General features: G+C 37.8%; 1 protein-coding gene across 12 annotated transcripts in view; it reads left to right on the top strand.

Annotated features, from left to right (window-relative positions):
* Window positions 1-11,154: 11,154 nt before the first annotated feature.
* Window positions 11,155-14,829, top strand: part of kif1aa (kinesin family member 1Aa) — an 84,996-nt gene continuing 81,321 nt past the window's right edge. For 7 of the 12 annotated variants that reach the window (XM_014011033.1, XM_014011038.1, XM_014011032.1 and 4 more), the window contains exons 1-2: window positions 11,156-11,461; window positions 13,948-14,116. In XM_014011033.1, the coding sequence (XP_013866487.1) occupies window positions 14,011-14,116 (106 nt within the window). In that variant the 5' untranslated portion in view covers window positions 11,156-11,461; window positions 13,948-14,010. Of the gene's footprint in view, window positions 11,462-13,947; window positions 14,117-14,829 lie in introns of all 12 variants that reach the window. The other 5 variants (XM_014011040.1, XM_014011037.1, XM_014011035.1 and 2 more) reach the window with 3 other exon arrangements.

Genomic DNA, 14,829 nt, shown 5'->3' with positions numbered 1-14,829 from the left:
CTTTCACGTTTTATGGTTAACTTCAACAAAACACCATGTTCCTCGTCTCATTGCTACAGCTGAGCACTGCTAACAAACAATAACTGAGCTCTACCTGGTCTTTCCTGCATATAAACAGTGTTTTAACACATCCTCTTATAAACACTGAAAAATACTACGTGTACGACTGACTAAATGTGAAAAAAATACAGAAATACTTTTAAAGTAAAATTAAGAGACTTTTACTCACTATTGAGCTGTAGTGAGTAGCTACCATCTTGAATTCTGAACTCTCCCACTTTCCAACAGGGAATTCCCACTGGAGGGGCATGCCAGTTTAAATTTATAGCTTGTAAATGGGAAATTCCCACTTCTCAGTACAACAGTGCCACAGCAAAAGTAGCTGGTGAAAATCACTTTGTAAAGTTTCTATTTCATTGCATTTTCTGCTGGCTATTTTTGAACCCTGTGCACCTCCGCCTAGTGGTGGGATGTCGATGTTTAGCAAGTAAATTCATCAACATATTAGGGGGGATGTAGTTCATGGTCAATCCTGGCTTTATTGCAGCATAATTTTAGAATTTTAAGACATTAATACGTCTTTGAAGCTCTCACAGGCCACAAAATGCTATGTCGGGCCACATTTGGCCCGTGCGCCTTGAGTTTAATAGGTGTGCTTTACATCATGGTCACTTGTAAAACATGTAGTTATTTATGAAAAAATACATTTCTGCCACTCCCCCACACCGTGAGTGCTACAGCTAACTGCTGCTGCCAAAATAATTGTAGATTTATTTAAATAACTCTGCACTACAAAACAAACAGCACTGTAAACGTTGTAAAGTGTCATTTGTTTGAACTGTTGTGAGATTTTTAGAGATTTGCCTTAGGACAGCATCAATCCACTTTGGTCCTATCTGTGTTTGCACTTAGCTCCTCAATCCTGTTGAGCCAAAACTTTATTTCTCCAAACGGAGGTCCAAAAGCTGCCTACATCATACTTATATCCCCACTTCACAATGACCAAAATATCCTTTTAATGCTTCTAAACAAGAAGATTCCAGACAGAAAATGTCAGTTGTCAGGAATTCAATGAGCTGCATACTTAACATCAATAAATGGCACAACGGCAAATACTACAATTAGCATTTACAAAAATAATAGACTGATGTTTTAAAGAGTAAGTTCATTTTAATTAAAGATACATTGACATTCTGCTAGACACATTTGAGGTAGTTTCAAATAATCAGTATGTTAACATAATGCAAATAGGAGTATAGAAAAAAATTCAATCATTAGGCGATAAATTACAATAAAAAATTGAGACAGCTTATTTTGTAGTACTGATCAATCATCTAAAAACATCAACAAACAGTAATAACCAGGATGGTGTGAGTTAATCTCATTTAAGCATTTTTGTTGGACTTTTATTGTAAATGACATATAATAATGTGCTGACGGTGATTTTTAAACACCACAGTCAGATACTCGACCTGGGAGCTATGCATCACACGTCTGGTGACGGTGGCTTCAAATACTGAAAGTCAAATATACCACTATGTCCATTCCTGCAAATGCATGTAGGTATTCTAATGTAGTACCTTTAGTACTGTACTGTACTGTGACGGTAACTTATGAACGGTGCTGGTAAATTTCAGCCAAACAAATCATGTTTTATTACAACTATTTACTCTGATATGCTTTTGGTTATATAGACCTTTAAATTAGTTATTAAAAGTCATTGTTTTGTTATTACATGCAGAAGTTGCGCTTTTATAATGATGATGCAGCTTTTCAGGTTCTAGCACTGTCAGTACTGCCTTTGTTTGGTTGCAAAAATATTCACCCCCCTTTTAATTCTCAATTTTGTTGCCTTACAGCCTGTGATTTACAAGGAACTTAATTTACATTATTATTGGTAGCTGTGATGGTTGTAGTCATTATTTAATAAATATTTCATCTTAATTTAGCACAACTACCACTATTCATTTCCCAAAGTCAATACTTTGTAGAGCTGCCTGTACAGCTAGACCAGTCAGTCTCTTCAGGTTCACCTCCACCAGCTTGGTACATCTAACCCCAGAAAACACCCATTCTTCCTGAAAACACTGCTACAGCTCCTTCATTATATGCTGCTTGTATACAGTATTCTGTAAATTATGCTAAAAACTCAGTTGAATTACAGTCCGGGTTTTGACTGGGTCTTTCCAGGACATTTAATTGTTCCTCTTTTAAACATCTGGAGTGTTGCATCAGTTTGTTTAGATCAGGGGTGTCAAACTCATTTTCACCGAGAGCCACATGATTATGGTGGTCCTCAAAGGGCCAGTTGTTATTAACTTTGATGTTTCCCATTTAACTTAAACTAAAAACACAAAACCTCGTGTTCCTCATCTTATTGCTACAACTGAGCACTGCCAACAAACAGTAACTGAGCTCTACCTGGTATTTCCTGCATAGGAACAGTGTTTTAACACGCCCTCTTATAAACATTGAAAAGTACTACATGTACAACTGACTAAATGTGAAATAAATAAAACAGAAATACTTTTAAAAGTAAGAGTTTTACTCACTGATGAGTAGCTGGTGAAACTTGCTTTGTAAAATCTCCATTTCACTGCATTTTTGCGACTACTGTTGAACCCTGTGCAGTTCCACCTAGTGGTGGGATGCCGTCATTTTGCAGGTAAAGTAGTCAACGTGGATTATGGGAGATGGGGTTTATGGTTAATGCTGGCTTTAAAGCAGCCCATTTTAATACATCGATCCATCTTTGAGGCCATATAAAATGTAGTGGCGGGCCAAATGTGGCACATGGCTTAGAGTCACTGTCCATCTGGAAGGTGAACCTCTGTCACACTCTCAATTTTATGAAATAAATTTTCTGTTTTCTTTTTTTAAAACTCTGACAATTTTCCCCAATTAATTTCATTGGAAAAAAATGGCCCCACAGCATGAAGCTGCCACCACCATGCTTCACTGCAGAAATGTTTTCAGCAGGATGAGAGGTGGTTGATTTGTGTCAGACATTGTTGGTTGTTTTAGTAATTCAATCTAATTTAACTTTAGACAACTTCCAGTTTGTCTTAAATGCTTCTTAAAGCAGTGTCTGCTCTTCCATGAAGTCCACCTCTGTGAAGAGTGTCTGGCTTATTTAACAAATTACACGTGGCTTCTGAAGGTTAGAGCTGAAAAACAAAAGGAGTGTGTATGTGTGTGTGCCTGTTTATAATTTTATATTGCAATGGAGTATATCAGTTGCTTAAAATAAAATTAAAATAGAAGTTAAATGCCAGGATGTAAGGCAACAAAATAGAAGGAATACCAAGGGATGAAATCTGTTGCAATCTACTGTATTACACTAATTGAAGAATATGATTTGTTTTAGCCTAACAACATTCAGAAGTTAGATTTTTAACAGTATTTACTGAACAGTTTAAAGCTAAGCACATGAAAGTTTAATGCTCATCACATTTAGTCAATGAGCACTGTGGTTTTATCTGAGCAATATGGTTATAAAAACAGACATTGTTTAGTTTTTCAAGGACGGGCACTTGTGTTTTTCACGTTTTTTGGGTTTATTTAACCAGCTCTGATCTATAAATAATAAAGCTTGTCATTCCTTGTGGCTGTGATGAATGCAAACTGTGGTAAATGTTCAGATGGCTGCAGTGAAAAACAAATGTTACTGAGAAATTTCATTAAGAACTTATTTCATGTATCAAATACCTCTGTCACAGGAAGGTCTCCTCCCTTTGTCATGTGTTTTTTTTTTTTTGTTAAAACTAAAGGTTATAAGTTAAGATGTCACTAAACTGAACAATAAACAGTTCTTCATAAATAACAGGGACTAGTTGCCTCTGATCTTTATGTCTGAGTTGATTTTTGTTGATTGTTTAAGGCACCCATTATGTTGTTATTCTGTGTATGAATTTGTGAGTTGACATTTTATAGAGATAAATTAGTCTCAAAAAGATTTGAGTGCATAAATTAGTAGGATGGTAAATTTTCAACCTACTCATTTTAGGTTGTTTATTTCAGTTGTACACTTCACAAAATTTAAAATTTTTGGAACCCAGTAATGTCAATGTAAGTATATGAGTTTTAGTTTAAGGTTTGTGTACGGAAGCAGAGAGTGGCCATTTTTTGCATATAATTACTTTCCATGTTTTTTTGTGATAATGACATATTGTGTCCACGGAAGGAATAGCCATGTGAAAAAAATGATATCCTGAAAACGGCCGCTGTCAGCTTCCATAATTATGAGCTTTAAGTCAGAAACATTTTTTTCCTAATCACCCAGTAAATGTGGTGAATCTTAGATGTACGGAGCCTGCCGGGGGTCAGTGGTGAAAAAAAGAAAAACAGCCGCCAGAAATCCGTGCGCACGGATTGCTAAACTGAGAGCACAGATTAGTAATCCGTGCGCATGGATTACTAATCTGTGCTCTCAGTTTTTGCAATCTGTGCGCACGGATTACTAAACTGAGAGCACGGATTACTAAACTGTGCTCCCAGTTTTTGCAATCTGTGCGCACGGATTACTAAACTGAGAGCACGGATTACTAATCTGTGTGCTCAGTTTCTGCAATCAGTGCGCGCAGATTGTGTCGATAGGTTGGACGCATGGTGTGTGTGGTACAATCTGTTTTGTTTTATCCAGTTTTATTGTGAAAGGCTAAACAGGAAGTGAATACTGTGAGTGCCGGGACAGTTTGTTGTTTCAGGGTTAGTTGTTGCTCAAATCCTTGCCTCAGAACACAACTGTATGAAGCTGCATCTGCAAGGTAAATTCAGTGGATCTGTTGTTATATAAACTTAAGGCACTGTCGTGTTCTCATCAACACACATTTTAGCCACAGAATGTCCCTGAAAAATTCATCAAAATCTGACGTGGTTATTTATTTATTTTCATATTTTCCAGGCTGATGAATCCTGAACGGAGGTTAGCCTCCTCGGCCCTCCCGTCCCCCGTTTTGTTGTGAAAGAGAATAAACATCTGAGAACCGCTGGAGAAAACCTCCGAGCGGCTTGCTGCAGAGAAATGTCCCCGTGTGGCGATCTTCATCTGCAGAAGACAATCATGGGAGCCGCAGCCCCGCTCTTACTCTGAAATATTTCAAACTTTATTCAGATGTTTCTGTGGTGTAATAAAHGTTTTTGAAAGAGTAATAAACATTTCCTAAAAGTTCAACATAAATCTATTCAGTACTTTTGTTTTGCAACCCTGAGAAGGCAGCTAGCTAACTTTAGCAAAACTTCCCCTTTGTCAGGGAAACTGTAAACATCCTGTAACCACGGGCAGAATCTTCCTGTGATGATCCGATCAGAGCTGAAACAGCCTTTAGGAGACCCAGTACCAAAACTACCTGAGGGACAAAAACTGTGCAACATACTAAAAGTCCAACATTTTCTGTGCTGTACTTTGACTTTAGTGAACAAAAAAACGCTCCTTAAGCACTTTCTGAGCTGATGAACGACAGTTCACACAACCACCCTCCAGATATCAGTAATCCGTGCGCACGAATTGCAGAAACCGTGAGCACAGTTTAGTAATCCGTTCGCTCAGTTTAGTAATCCGTTCGCTCAGTTTAGTAATCCGTTCGCTCAGTTTAGTAATCCGTTCGCTCAGTTTAGTAATCCGTTCTCTCAGTTTAGTAACCCGTTCGCTCAGTTTAGTAATCCGTTCGCTCAGTTTAGTAACCCGTTCGCTCAGTTTAGCAATCCGTGCACACGGATTTCCAGCGGCTGTTTTTTTTTTCTCCCACTGACCCCCGGCGGGCTCCGTACAGATGTCCCAGCTTTTCACCAGCCTTGAATGCAGCATTACAAGTGTGACTCTGAAGCAGGAAAAATGTCTCTAAAGTCACATCCACAAGTGATCAGATCCACGTGTGAATCTTGTTGCTCGATCAATTGTTGCGTATGCTCAGATCTTTTTTAGACTAATTTATCTCCATAGAAGTTTATGGAAATCTCTGAGTTTAAAATTACTGGAGGTTTGTTTCAATGCTGGTTTTGTTTGGCATGTTCCTACATGCCAGTTTTTTTAAATTAATTATATTTTTTTGAGAAAGCAGCCGTGAGTATTTACTGAGTCATTCTGAACTGTAATCTACACAGTAGGTGAAATGAAGTGCCTACATGCCCCACTAGAGGCTGCTGTGAAGATGCAGATGGAGCCATGAAGCAGAAGGTTGGTCAAATTACACACTTTTAAAAGATGTAGCATGTTATGGCAATATTTATTTAACAAAGACAGAAATACGTGGTCCAAGAAAGAAGGTACTCCGTGAGATGATCAGCTGAGTTTTATTGCAACAACAGGAAACACAGAGAACAACCTGCCATGTCTCTGCGCCTCTGCTTCTCTCTGTCACTGTCTCCCCACTGTGTCACTCACTCGAGAGGCCTCATATATACAGTATATTAACAGACACCGTTATGTAATCTTAGCAAGATTTGATACAAGGTCAAGGGAAAACACAAAGATAAACACAAGTGATATCTAAGAATGACTGTTGTTAGCAAATCTTGTTCTGACTTTAATCATTCAATCTGCAGATGAACAGCATGTCATGAAAACCTAGGTCATTAAAGGATGTCACGAATTACTGGCTTAAACCTAAAAGTATTAGTTCCACCACATAGCAATAAAGTGATTCTTGTACTGTACATAATTTATTTCTGATTTAAGTACATTATGTATACATGTATTATTAGGTACATGTTTGGTCATGGTCAACATGTGAATTTAAATTTATGTAGGTTATAAGTGGACTGAAAAATGGATTGTTTTTGTTACGCAAATTAGCTTCATGCTGCATTTTTGTGTTTATACCACTTGGACAAATGCCCCAAAGTGGTGCACCTCATGCAAATATCAAGGTCAGTGTTTTTCTGTTGATATTTTCATGTTTTCTCAAGTAAATATGTCCTTAGTTGAATCATCTATTGTCTTTTACCTGTTTTCTCCTTTTCAAGGCAGAAGAGAACTGGTGCTCATCTCTGCTCATACATATACAGACTGTATATCTTACAGTTTTACATGATTGTTCAATAAAATTAATATAGTTAACAGTTATATTAATTGATTGTAAAAAAATTACAGATAATTTGTGGCGCAGATGCAGCTGGGCTTGTTAATAAAACAGTTGTTGTGTCAGCTGTGAGCCAACGCCCTTTGTGGTCGCCATTTTTGCTCCTCTATGTTGTCACAGATGATGGCGATGGACACGGCTCACGCTAGTGTTAGTTCACTCTACAGGGTGTATCAGAAAAAATTATACTCTCAGAAAAATCGCCATAAAATTAACACAGATAATAATTTTGAAAATGTGGACGTAACCTTTGGTAGAGAGGATCATTCTGCTTCGAACGACACCAAAATCTTAGTTAACGCTTCACGCTCCAGTGAGCAGGAACAGTTGGAAATTCACAAAATTCATGTCCTTTGTGCAAGGAAATGTGAGGGTTAAAATACGATCTGTCATATAAAATGAAAAGTTTAGATGGTGTTTAACACGCATGCCAACTTTTAAAAATAATTAACCCTTTCATGTTCTAACGTCGAAACAAAAATATCTCATTTTTGAGTGGATCATAACCAAGGGTTAACAAACACATGTGAAATGGCCGTGGACAAGTCAATCCAAGGTGATGTTTGTGATCATGTTGTTTTAATGAAAGAAATTGACCACACGATCACATGATCTTGTACCAGGTTATGGAATAATTACGTGTAATAACTACTGAATACATGTACATTTACATATTACATGTAATGTTAGTTGGCAGGACTGACTTGTCCACATGTTTGTTATCCCTTGGTTATGATCCACTCAAAAATGAGATATTTTTGTTTCAACATTAGGACATGAATGGGTTAATTATTTTAAAAATGCCTTGGCATGCGTGTAAAAGACCATCTAAACTTTTAATTTTATGTGACAGGTCGTATTTTAACCCTCACATTTCCTTGCACAAAGGACATGAATTTTGTGAATTTCCAACTGTCCCTGCTCACTGGAGCGTGAAGCGTTAACTAAGATTTTAGTGTCATTCGAAGCAGAATAATCCCCTCTACCAAAGGTTACGCCCACATTTTCAAAATTTTTATCTATGTTAATTAAATGGCAATTTTTCTGAGAGCATCACTTTTTCTGATACACCCTGTAGACCATCACTGTAAAAAAAATCTCACAGAAGGCTTAAGACAACATCTCACTCAAGTGATAAATGATTCAGGATGCAGAGTCACTGAGTTCAGGCTTGGCAGAGCTGGAAGGCCTTTAGAGAACAGTGCCATAGCTCTGCATCCTCCTCTACAGGACACTGGCACCTCAAGAACTGGTCTTCTTCCTTTAAATATGACTATTTGTAATATATCCATTCTAACAGCTATAATTTATACAAACACCTTATTTAAAAATTTGCTTAGATTCACACGTTTTTCAATGTGATCGCATCTTTTTAAATTTCTGAGATCCTGAAATCTAAATGTGTGTGAGTCAGCTCAACCATCCGCACAGAGAAGACGTGAAGGACAAAGAAAAGGAGAGATGAGACAGTTAAAATGTGTTTGAGAGACGCAGCGATAAAGGAGTGGCCGGTCTGTGTAAAGAGCGAGGTCACAAACACGGCTGCATTGTGTTTCATGAAACCTGAGCAGCCAGTGCCTCTTACCACCAGCCAGGGAGCTGCTGTGCACCGCAATTTATTGCTCCTCAGCCGCCTCACAACACCTTCCAAAACGTCCCCATTCATACATGAAAACAGATCTGACGTTCACTGCAGGCAGTTACCACGAGAAGCAGCTGAAGAGGTTATATTTATTACTAAACAATGATCTTTAAACGGAGCACCTTTTGGTCTAAAACGAACGGTCGTAAAAAAGAACATGTATTGATCTGGAAATAAATCTCGTACGCTCACTGATCCATTATGGTCTTGTAGTGTGCAGACCACTCGTACATGAGGACAGTGACATAAATTGTCCTTGTCTTCTCATCTCAGAATGCCCAATAAGAGCTCAAACACCTCTCGTGGTGCCGCAGCTCATCAGCTCTGATCAGCTCTTCACAGGCCTTTCACTGTTTGTAGCTGGGCTTTATTATTCACCAAATGTGCTCTAATTTGCTACAAACACTCAGAAAAATATTGCCTGATAGTTCTTCCAGCAGAATAGCGTGCTGATAACAGTATAAATTAAAATAGTTACAGCAAAAACCTTATCAACTCACAGAACACTTACCACTAAACTGACTTTTCTTTTCTTGTTGGATTGTTGTTTTACTTTGTTTTGGTTTATTAATTTGATCATTTATGCTTGTTTGTGTTTTTCTCATGTCTAAAAAAATCATTTTTTATGAGTCATGGATTTCATATATGCAGTTTGTTAGCACTTTTCTCAGATTAAAATCACTCATGCATCACAATAAAATACCAAAAAATAACTATTTTTGTTTGAGGTGCCATGTGTAAAATAAAATGTAAAAAAATATCACTAATACATTTTTATTATTTAGCTAATTTTCTGAGTGTAAAATCCTAGTTAATTGTTTTCTACTAACATTTTATTATGAAGCTCGTTGCTCTTACATTTAGATAATTTTTTCTCAACTAATGTTAAATCTAAACATTAAATATTACATATACTAAATCGTAAATCTGAATGTGTAAATCTAAATGTAAAAGTTAAATCACAAATGTTGTGACTGAACGTTGAAGTTTATATTTAAATATTTCAGAATGGAACACAGGCTGTGTCCAAACTCAGGGGCTGCATCCTTTGAAGGCTGAATTTGTCGTCACTTAGCTGTCCAAATTCAAAGACCCCTTCGATGTGGCTCACAAATGGGTCCTCCTTTTACCCCTGATTACAGCAGCAAGTCTGGCGGATCCTTCTCATCCCCTCCTATCCCAAGATGCACTGCGGGTCAACAGGGAGATATTTTCCACTCTTAATGGTAGACGAAGTGAGAGACAGAAGTTTTAAATAGAAATATGGCGGTATAAAAATTTTAAAAAGTTTCAAGTGGTTGTTTTAAGCTTTTGCCATTTGCATAGACATGTTTTTAATATTAGAAGTAAAAGTGCACTGCGGCAGGTCCCTTAGTTCTTTAAAGTGCCTGTGACGCATATTCTTCAAATACAAAAAGTCAAAGAAAACATCTTTATATTTAATAAAATTGGAATAATACACACGGTTTAACCCATTTTGCCCCATAACTGGCATATTTTCTTTTGAACCTGGGTCAGCCAAAGTGAAACAGGAAGTGACATCAAAGGAGATCACTTTAACAAAGAAAACTCTCTGATCTTTGTGTATTGAAATAATATTATTTGAACTCTGACTCTTCTTCATCTCTCTGATAGAGACTCAAAATAATCTTAAGAAACATCAGATTCTATACAGTCTGGGTTGTTGGCTGACCTCACTAGCTAAAATTAATCATGAACCCTGGTCCCTAATATTGACCACAGATTCCAACTCAATGACCCCTGTATTTTGCATCCCGGTGCGAACCTGGAAATGCCTGGTGCCTCAATAACTGACATGAAGGTTTTACTCGACGCGTCAAAATAAGACTCAGAGGGAACCTGACCAAGCATCAATATGTGATGACTTGGGAGTGAGAATGGGTTACACTGGCATCCACCTGGCCAGACAGCTTTTCTTAATTTCCTCTACAAACATTTTTTAAATTATATTAAAATTTCACAGTCCCCATTAATAAGGATAACCAGTGTATGCATCCTCAATATTTTTTTTAATTAATTCATTTAGGAGAGGAAAAGCGTCTAAACATTAACCAATGTCATTGCTTTTTTTTCAATATATAATATCAGCTGTAAAAAAAAAAAAAAAGCTTTAGCAGACCTAATATCAGAAGGTCAGGAAATGTTCTGAGTTATGGTGCCACCTGGATTTCCAGGCCCCGCCCATTATAAACATTTTCTGATTTGAGGTTATCTGTCTACAACAGGTAAGATACTGATTCTTCATAACGTTTTCCCGGTATCGCCACATCAAAATAGCTGAAACATCCCTTTAATCCTCCCCCGCTCCTCCTCCNCTCTCTCTCTCTCTCTCTCTCTCTCTCTCTCTCTCTCTCTCTCTCTCTCGCCTGCATCGAACGCCGCCGCCTCCTCCCTCGGCGGTGACGTCACCGGCTCGGTGGAGCTCGAGCATCCTTGTCAAAGACGCGGCGAGAGACAACAGAGCCATTTTGGCCGCTTCGCTTCGAGTCCACCCTTTTCCCCTCCCGAGTCCTCGACACCGGACCAGCCTCGGGCGGAGGAGGGTGGCGGGTGTTCAGGTGAGGTCCGCCGGGCAGACAACCTCCTCTCAGCCCATCCCGGCGTTCATGGAGAGGAGAGGCGGGTGACGCACGGACGGGCAGCGAGTGTCGGACCTGGAGGAGGTGGACGTGTTGGGATAAGAAACCCCGCAAAAACACGTCTGTAGACGGGAGCAGAGGTACGATAACCCTCTTTTTTCCCCTCTTATTTCTCTTTGTCCAGCTGCTAATGCAGTGTCAATGACAGTCTGTATTAACTTGGTGTTGAATCTCCTGGGAGAGGATGTTCAGGGCGCGGCCAGCAGGAAGAGTCAGGGTCGGAAACAGCAGCTTTTATCGGCATAAAGACATGAAACTAAACACAGGTCATGAACTACACGTTCATTAATGCTAAAATAAACACAAATACGCTGCATTTGAATTAACACACATATGACAGACATTAAATGCAGTGTCATTGGTCGAGAAGGTATAAAAAGGGGCCTACAAGTCCATTTAAAATGGTATTTAGATGTTGAAAATGACGCAATACATACAGCCAGAAACTACTTTTAGTGACTTATAAACATTTAAATAATATTTTTAAAATTTCTGAAAGCCTGAAAATAAAATGGCCACGTAACAATAAATTAACAAGCATCACCTCTTTATGAGTCTAAACTTGGAAATATTGAATGTATTTGTCATTTTTAAGTAGCCTATAAATATTTGTCACTAAAACCGTATCCGCCCAGCTGAGCTGCAGCATCAGCTGATTGGTCTGAGCTTCATCAACAGATTACAGCCACACTTTTATATATTAATATTTTAAAGGGTGACAATCAGATTAGGCATTACGCAACCATATTTATTTAACATTTCAATGTGCGACACTGCAGATTGACATGTCACATGTGTTCATTTAAAATGTAAAGTTCTCAGCACTTCGATCAAATCAAGAAAAATGTTTATTTTCTGTTAAAATACGGTAATGCTGAATGACAGCTGAAAATTACTACAGAAGTGGAAACTGAGCCATTAAAGCTAAAAAAGGCAGAACTAAATGATGGAAATGATAGAAAATGTTTAAAAAAAAGCCAAATAAAACCCTAAAAGTAGCACAAATGTAGCTAAAGGCTGAATGTAGGAGAAGGATAGCTCCAATCTAAAAGTAGAACAACCGTAGCTATAAGCAAAGGCTAAAAAAGGGCTAGCAAAAAGCTGAACATAGCACAATTATAGCTAAAAGTAGAACAAAAAGGCTCAAATAGATTAAATAAGCTGAAGTAGATTTCAAAGAGAACAATGTTTTTGAAATAATTAAAAAGAAAAATATTTTATGGGTAAAATGAAAGTAAAATTACGTATTTTGCCATGTATAAAAGTTGCAAAAAGAAACAGATAGAGAGAGAGAGAGAGAGAGAGAGAGAGAGAGAGAGAGAGAGAGAGAGAGAGAGAGAGATAATTAATCCCAGAGAAAGTGAGAGACATCAGTAACATTTGCTCACTACACAAGGTCATTAAAAGGTTCATAAAAAGAAATAAAAAAAAGTAGAATCAAAAGATTTGAAAATTAAAAAGTACAAGTACAAAGAAATTAAAAGACAAAAGGACAAATTTATATATGTGCAAAGGTTGAAGGTTTTAATTGATCAGTGGCTTTATTTAATAACACAAAATATGCTGAAGGACTTAAATGTAACAAAGTAAAATAGGCAGGTAGTAGTATAAATAAATACTGACTCAGCGTTCTCACATTGGTCAGTGTTTTAAATTTTACAGCTTTTTCTTTTTAATACATCCTGCAGTAAAAGAACAAAAAGGTCACAGCTTTAAAACCAAATGAAGAAATGCCAACTACAAAAATCTCATAATCGTATCTGTTTGGTGACAACAGCAGGACGACGCGGCAAAGTTGACGGTTCAATGACGACGATTATCATGGGATAAAAAATAAAAGAAATTCAAAATAAGCCTCACAAAGTCTTAAACCTCAGCCATTAATTCAGTGACTGAAATGAATCTGATCTACTGTAATATCTAATCAATAGACCTGACAGCAAAACCCCAGCTCACTGTTGGCTTCATTGATGAAAACATTGATTGTCTATGACTTAACGATGAGTCACGATGACACTGCACAACTCCTATAATGATCACATATTTACTCACTTGGTGTTATTTTTAACTATTTTAGAAGAGTTATTTTTGAGACGAGGCTGAACAACAAAAGAGCCTCAGACTTGTGGCCAGTTTCAGCCCCAAAGTCATCTAGAGAAACATCCTGACATTTAGCTGCTGCTGCACTTCTTTTGTTACCGCCAGCTTTATTATTCTCCTCCCTCCCATCGCTGACCATGCATGACCCTTTTTTTGAAAGTCCCGGCCCTACAGCCCTGCCCTACTCAGTTATAAGCTGAAAGGTGTTACATTACCTCTTTATTGTTGCAGTAAGGTGGGTGATAATGTTTTTGCCTGTGTCTGATGATGTTTGTAGCTCCAAATGTCTCACTAACTGACACATTTTAATAAACTTTTGGATTTGTATAGCATATATCATATTGTAAAATGACTTACCGGTTCTCTAATGTGACACATGCTAAACAGATTAAGTATGCTTTGACATCAGTCACATGTGAAACAGTTCAAACCAGTTAATTAGAATTTACCCTCTCCTCCCTTCAAGAGACCAAACCCCCCACCCCCGGGCGTTGGAGCAGGCACCCAAAGGTGCTACGAGGACAGCGCCATGGCAGGAGCCTCTGTGAAGGTGGCGGTGAGGGTCCGCCCCTTCAACTCCAGAGAGACCGAAAAGGACAGCAAATGCATCATTCAGATGTCTGGAAACACGACCAGTAAGTAATCCAAGCAGGATTTTATTGACGGGCTGGCTGCTCTGGTTTTATTACCGTAACCCATCAGGACCAAACCCAACAAATGAGTCCATCTGTGCTCGTGTTTGGAGGGTTCAACGAGATAAACACTGAATTAAAACCACTGTAGGTCAGCGATAAGGAAATTAAAAAGCTAAAAGGTGAACAGCAGGCAGCTATTCATGAGCTGGTATGAGATTCTAGTGGTGTTAAGAACAAATTAAGCACAAATTCATTAAAGTTAAATTAAAATGCATCACTTGCTTTATTTGCTTTTATTTAAAAAACAAAAATGTAATCACTTCAATTAGGGGTGTCCCGATACCAGTTTTTTCAAGACTGAGTACAAGTACGAGTACTTCAGTTTAGGTACTCACCGATACCGATACCAAGTAGCAGGTTCGTGTGGATTATCTGTTCAACTTGTTGAATATTAAACAGAATGAAAATGAAATGCAWTTATCATGCAAAAATTGATGGGTAAATATTATGTTTGACAATAAAAAGGTAGTGCAAACTCTGGCAAGTAGATAAGTTGGTTTATATATCACACCATAACTTTTGAAACCATTTATTTTATTTCAAACAGGCTCTTTTTTATAAGGCAACACTCCCTCTGAATGTATCAACAATAAAAATACTGCAAAACAAATGCTGTTGCATACATTAAAAAACAAAATAAGTTATTTTTATAC

Source organism: Austrofundulus limnaeus, unplaced genomic scaffold (assembly GCF_001266775.1).
Source record: "Austrofundulus limnaeus strain Quisiro unplaced genomic scaffold, Austrofundulus_limnaeus-1.0 Scaffold76, whole genome shotgun sequence".
Taxonomy (NCBI): Eukaryota; Metazoa; Chordata; class Actinopteri; order Cyprinodontiformes; family Rivulidae; genus Austrofundulus; species Austrofundulus limnaeus.
Note: the sequence above shows the minus strand (reverse complement) of the source record. Positions and strands in the feature narration are given on the sequence as shown.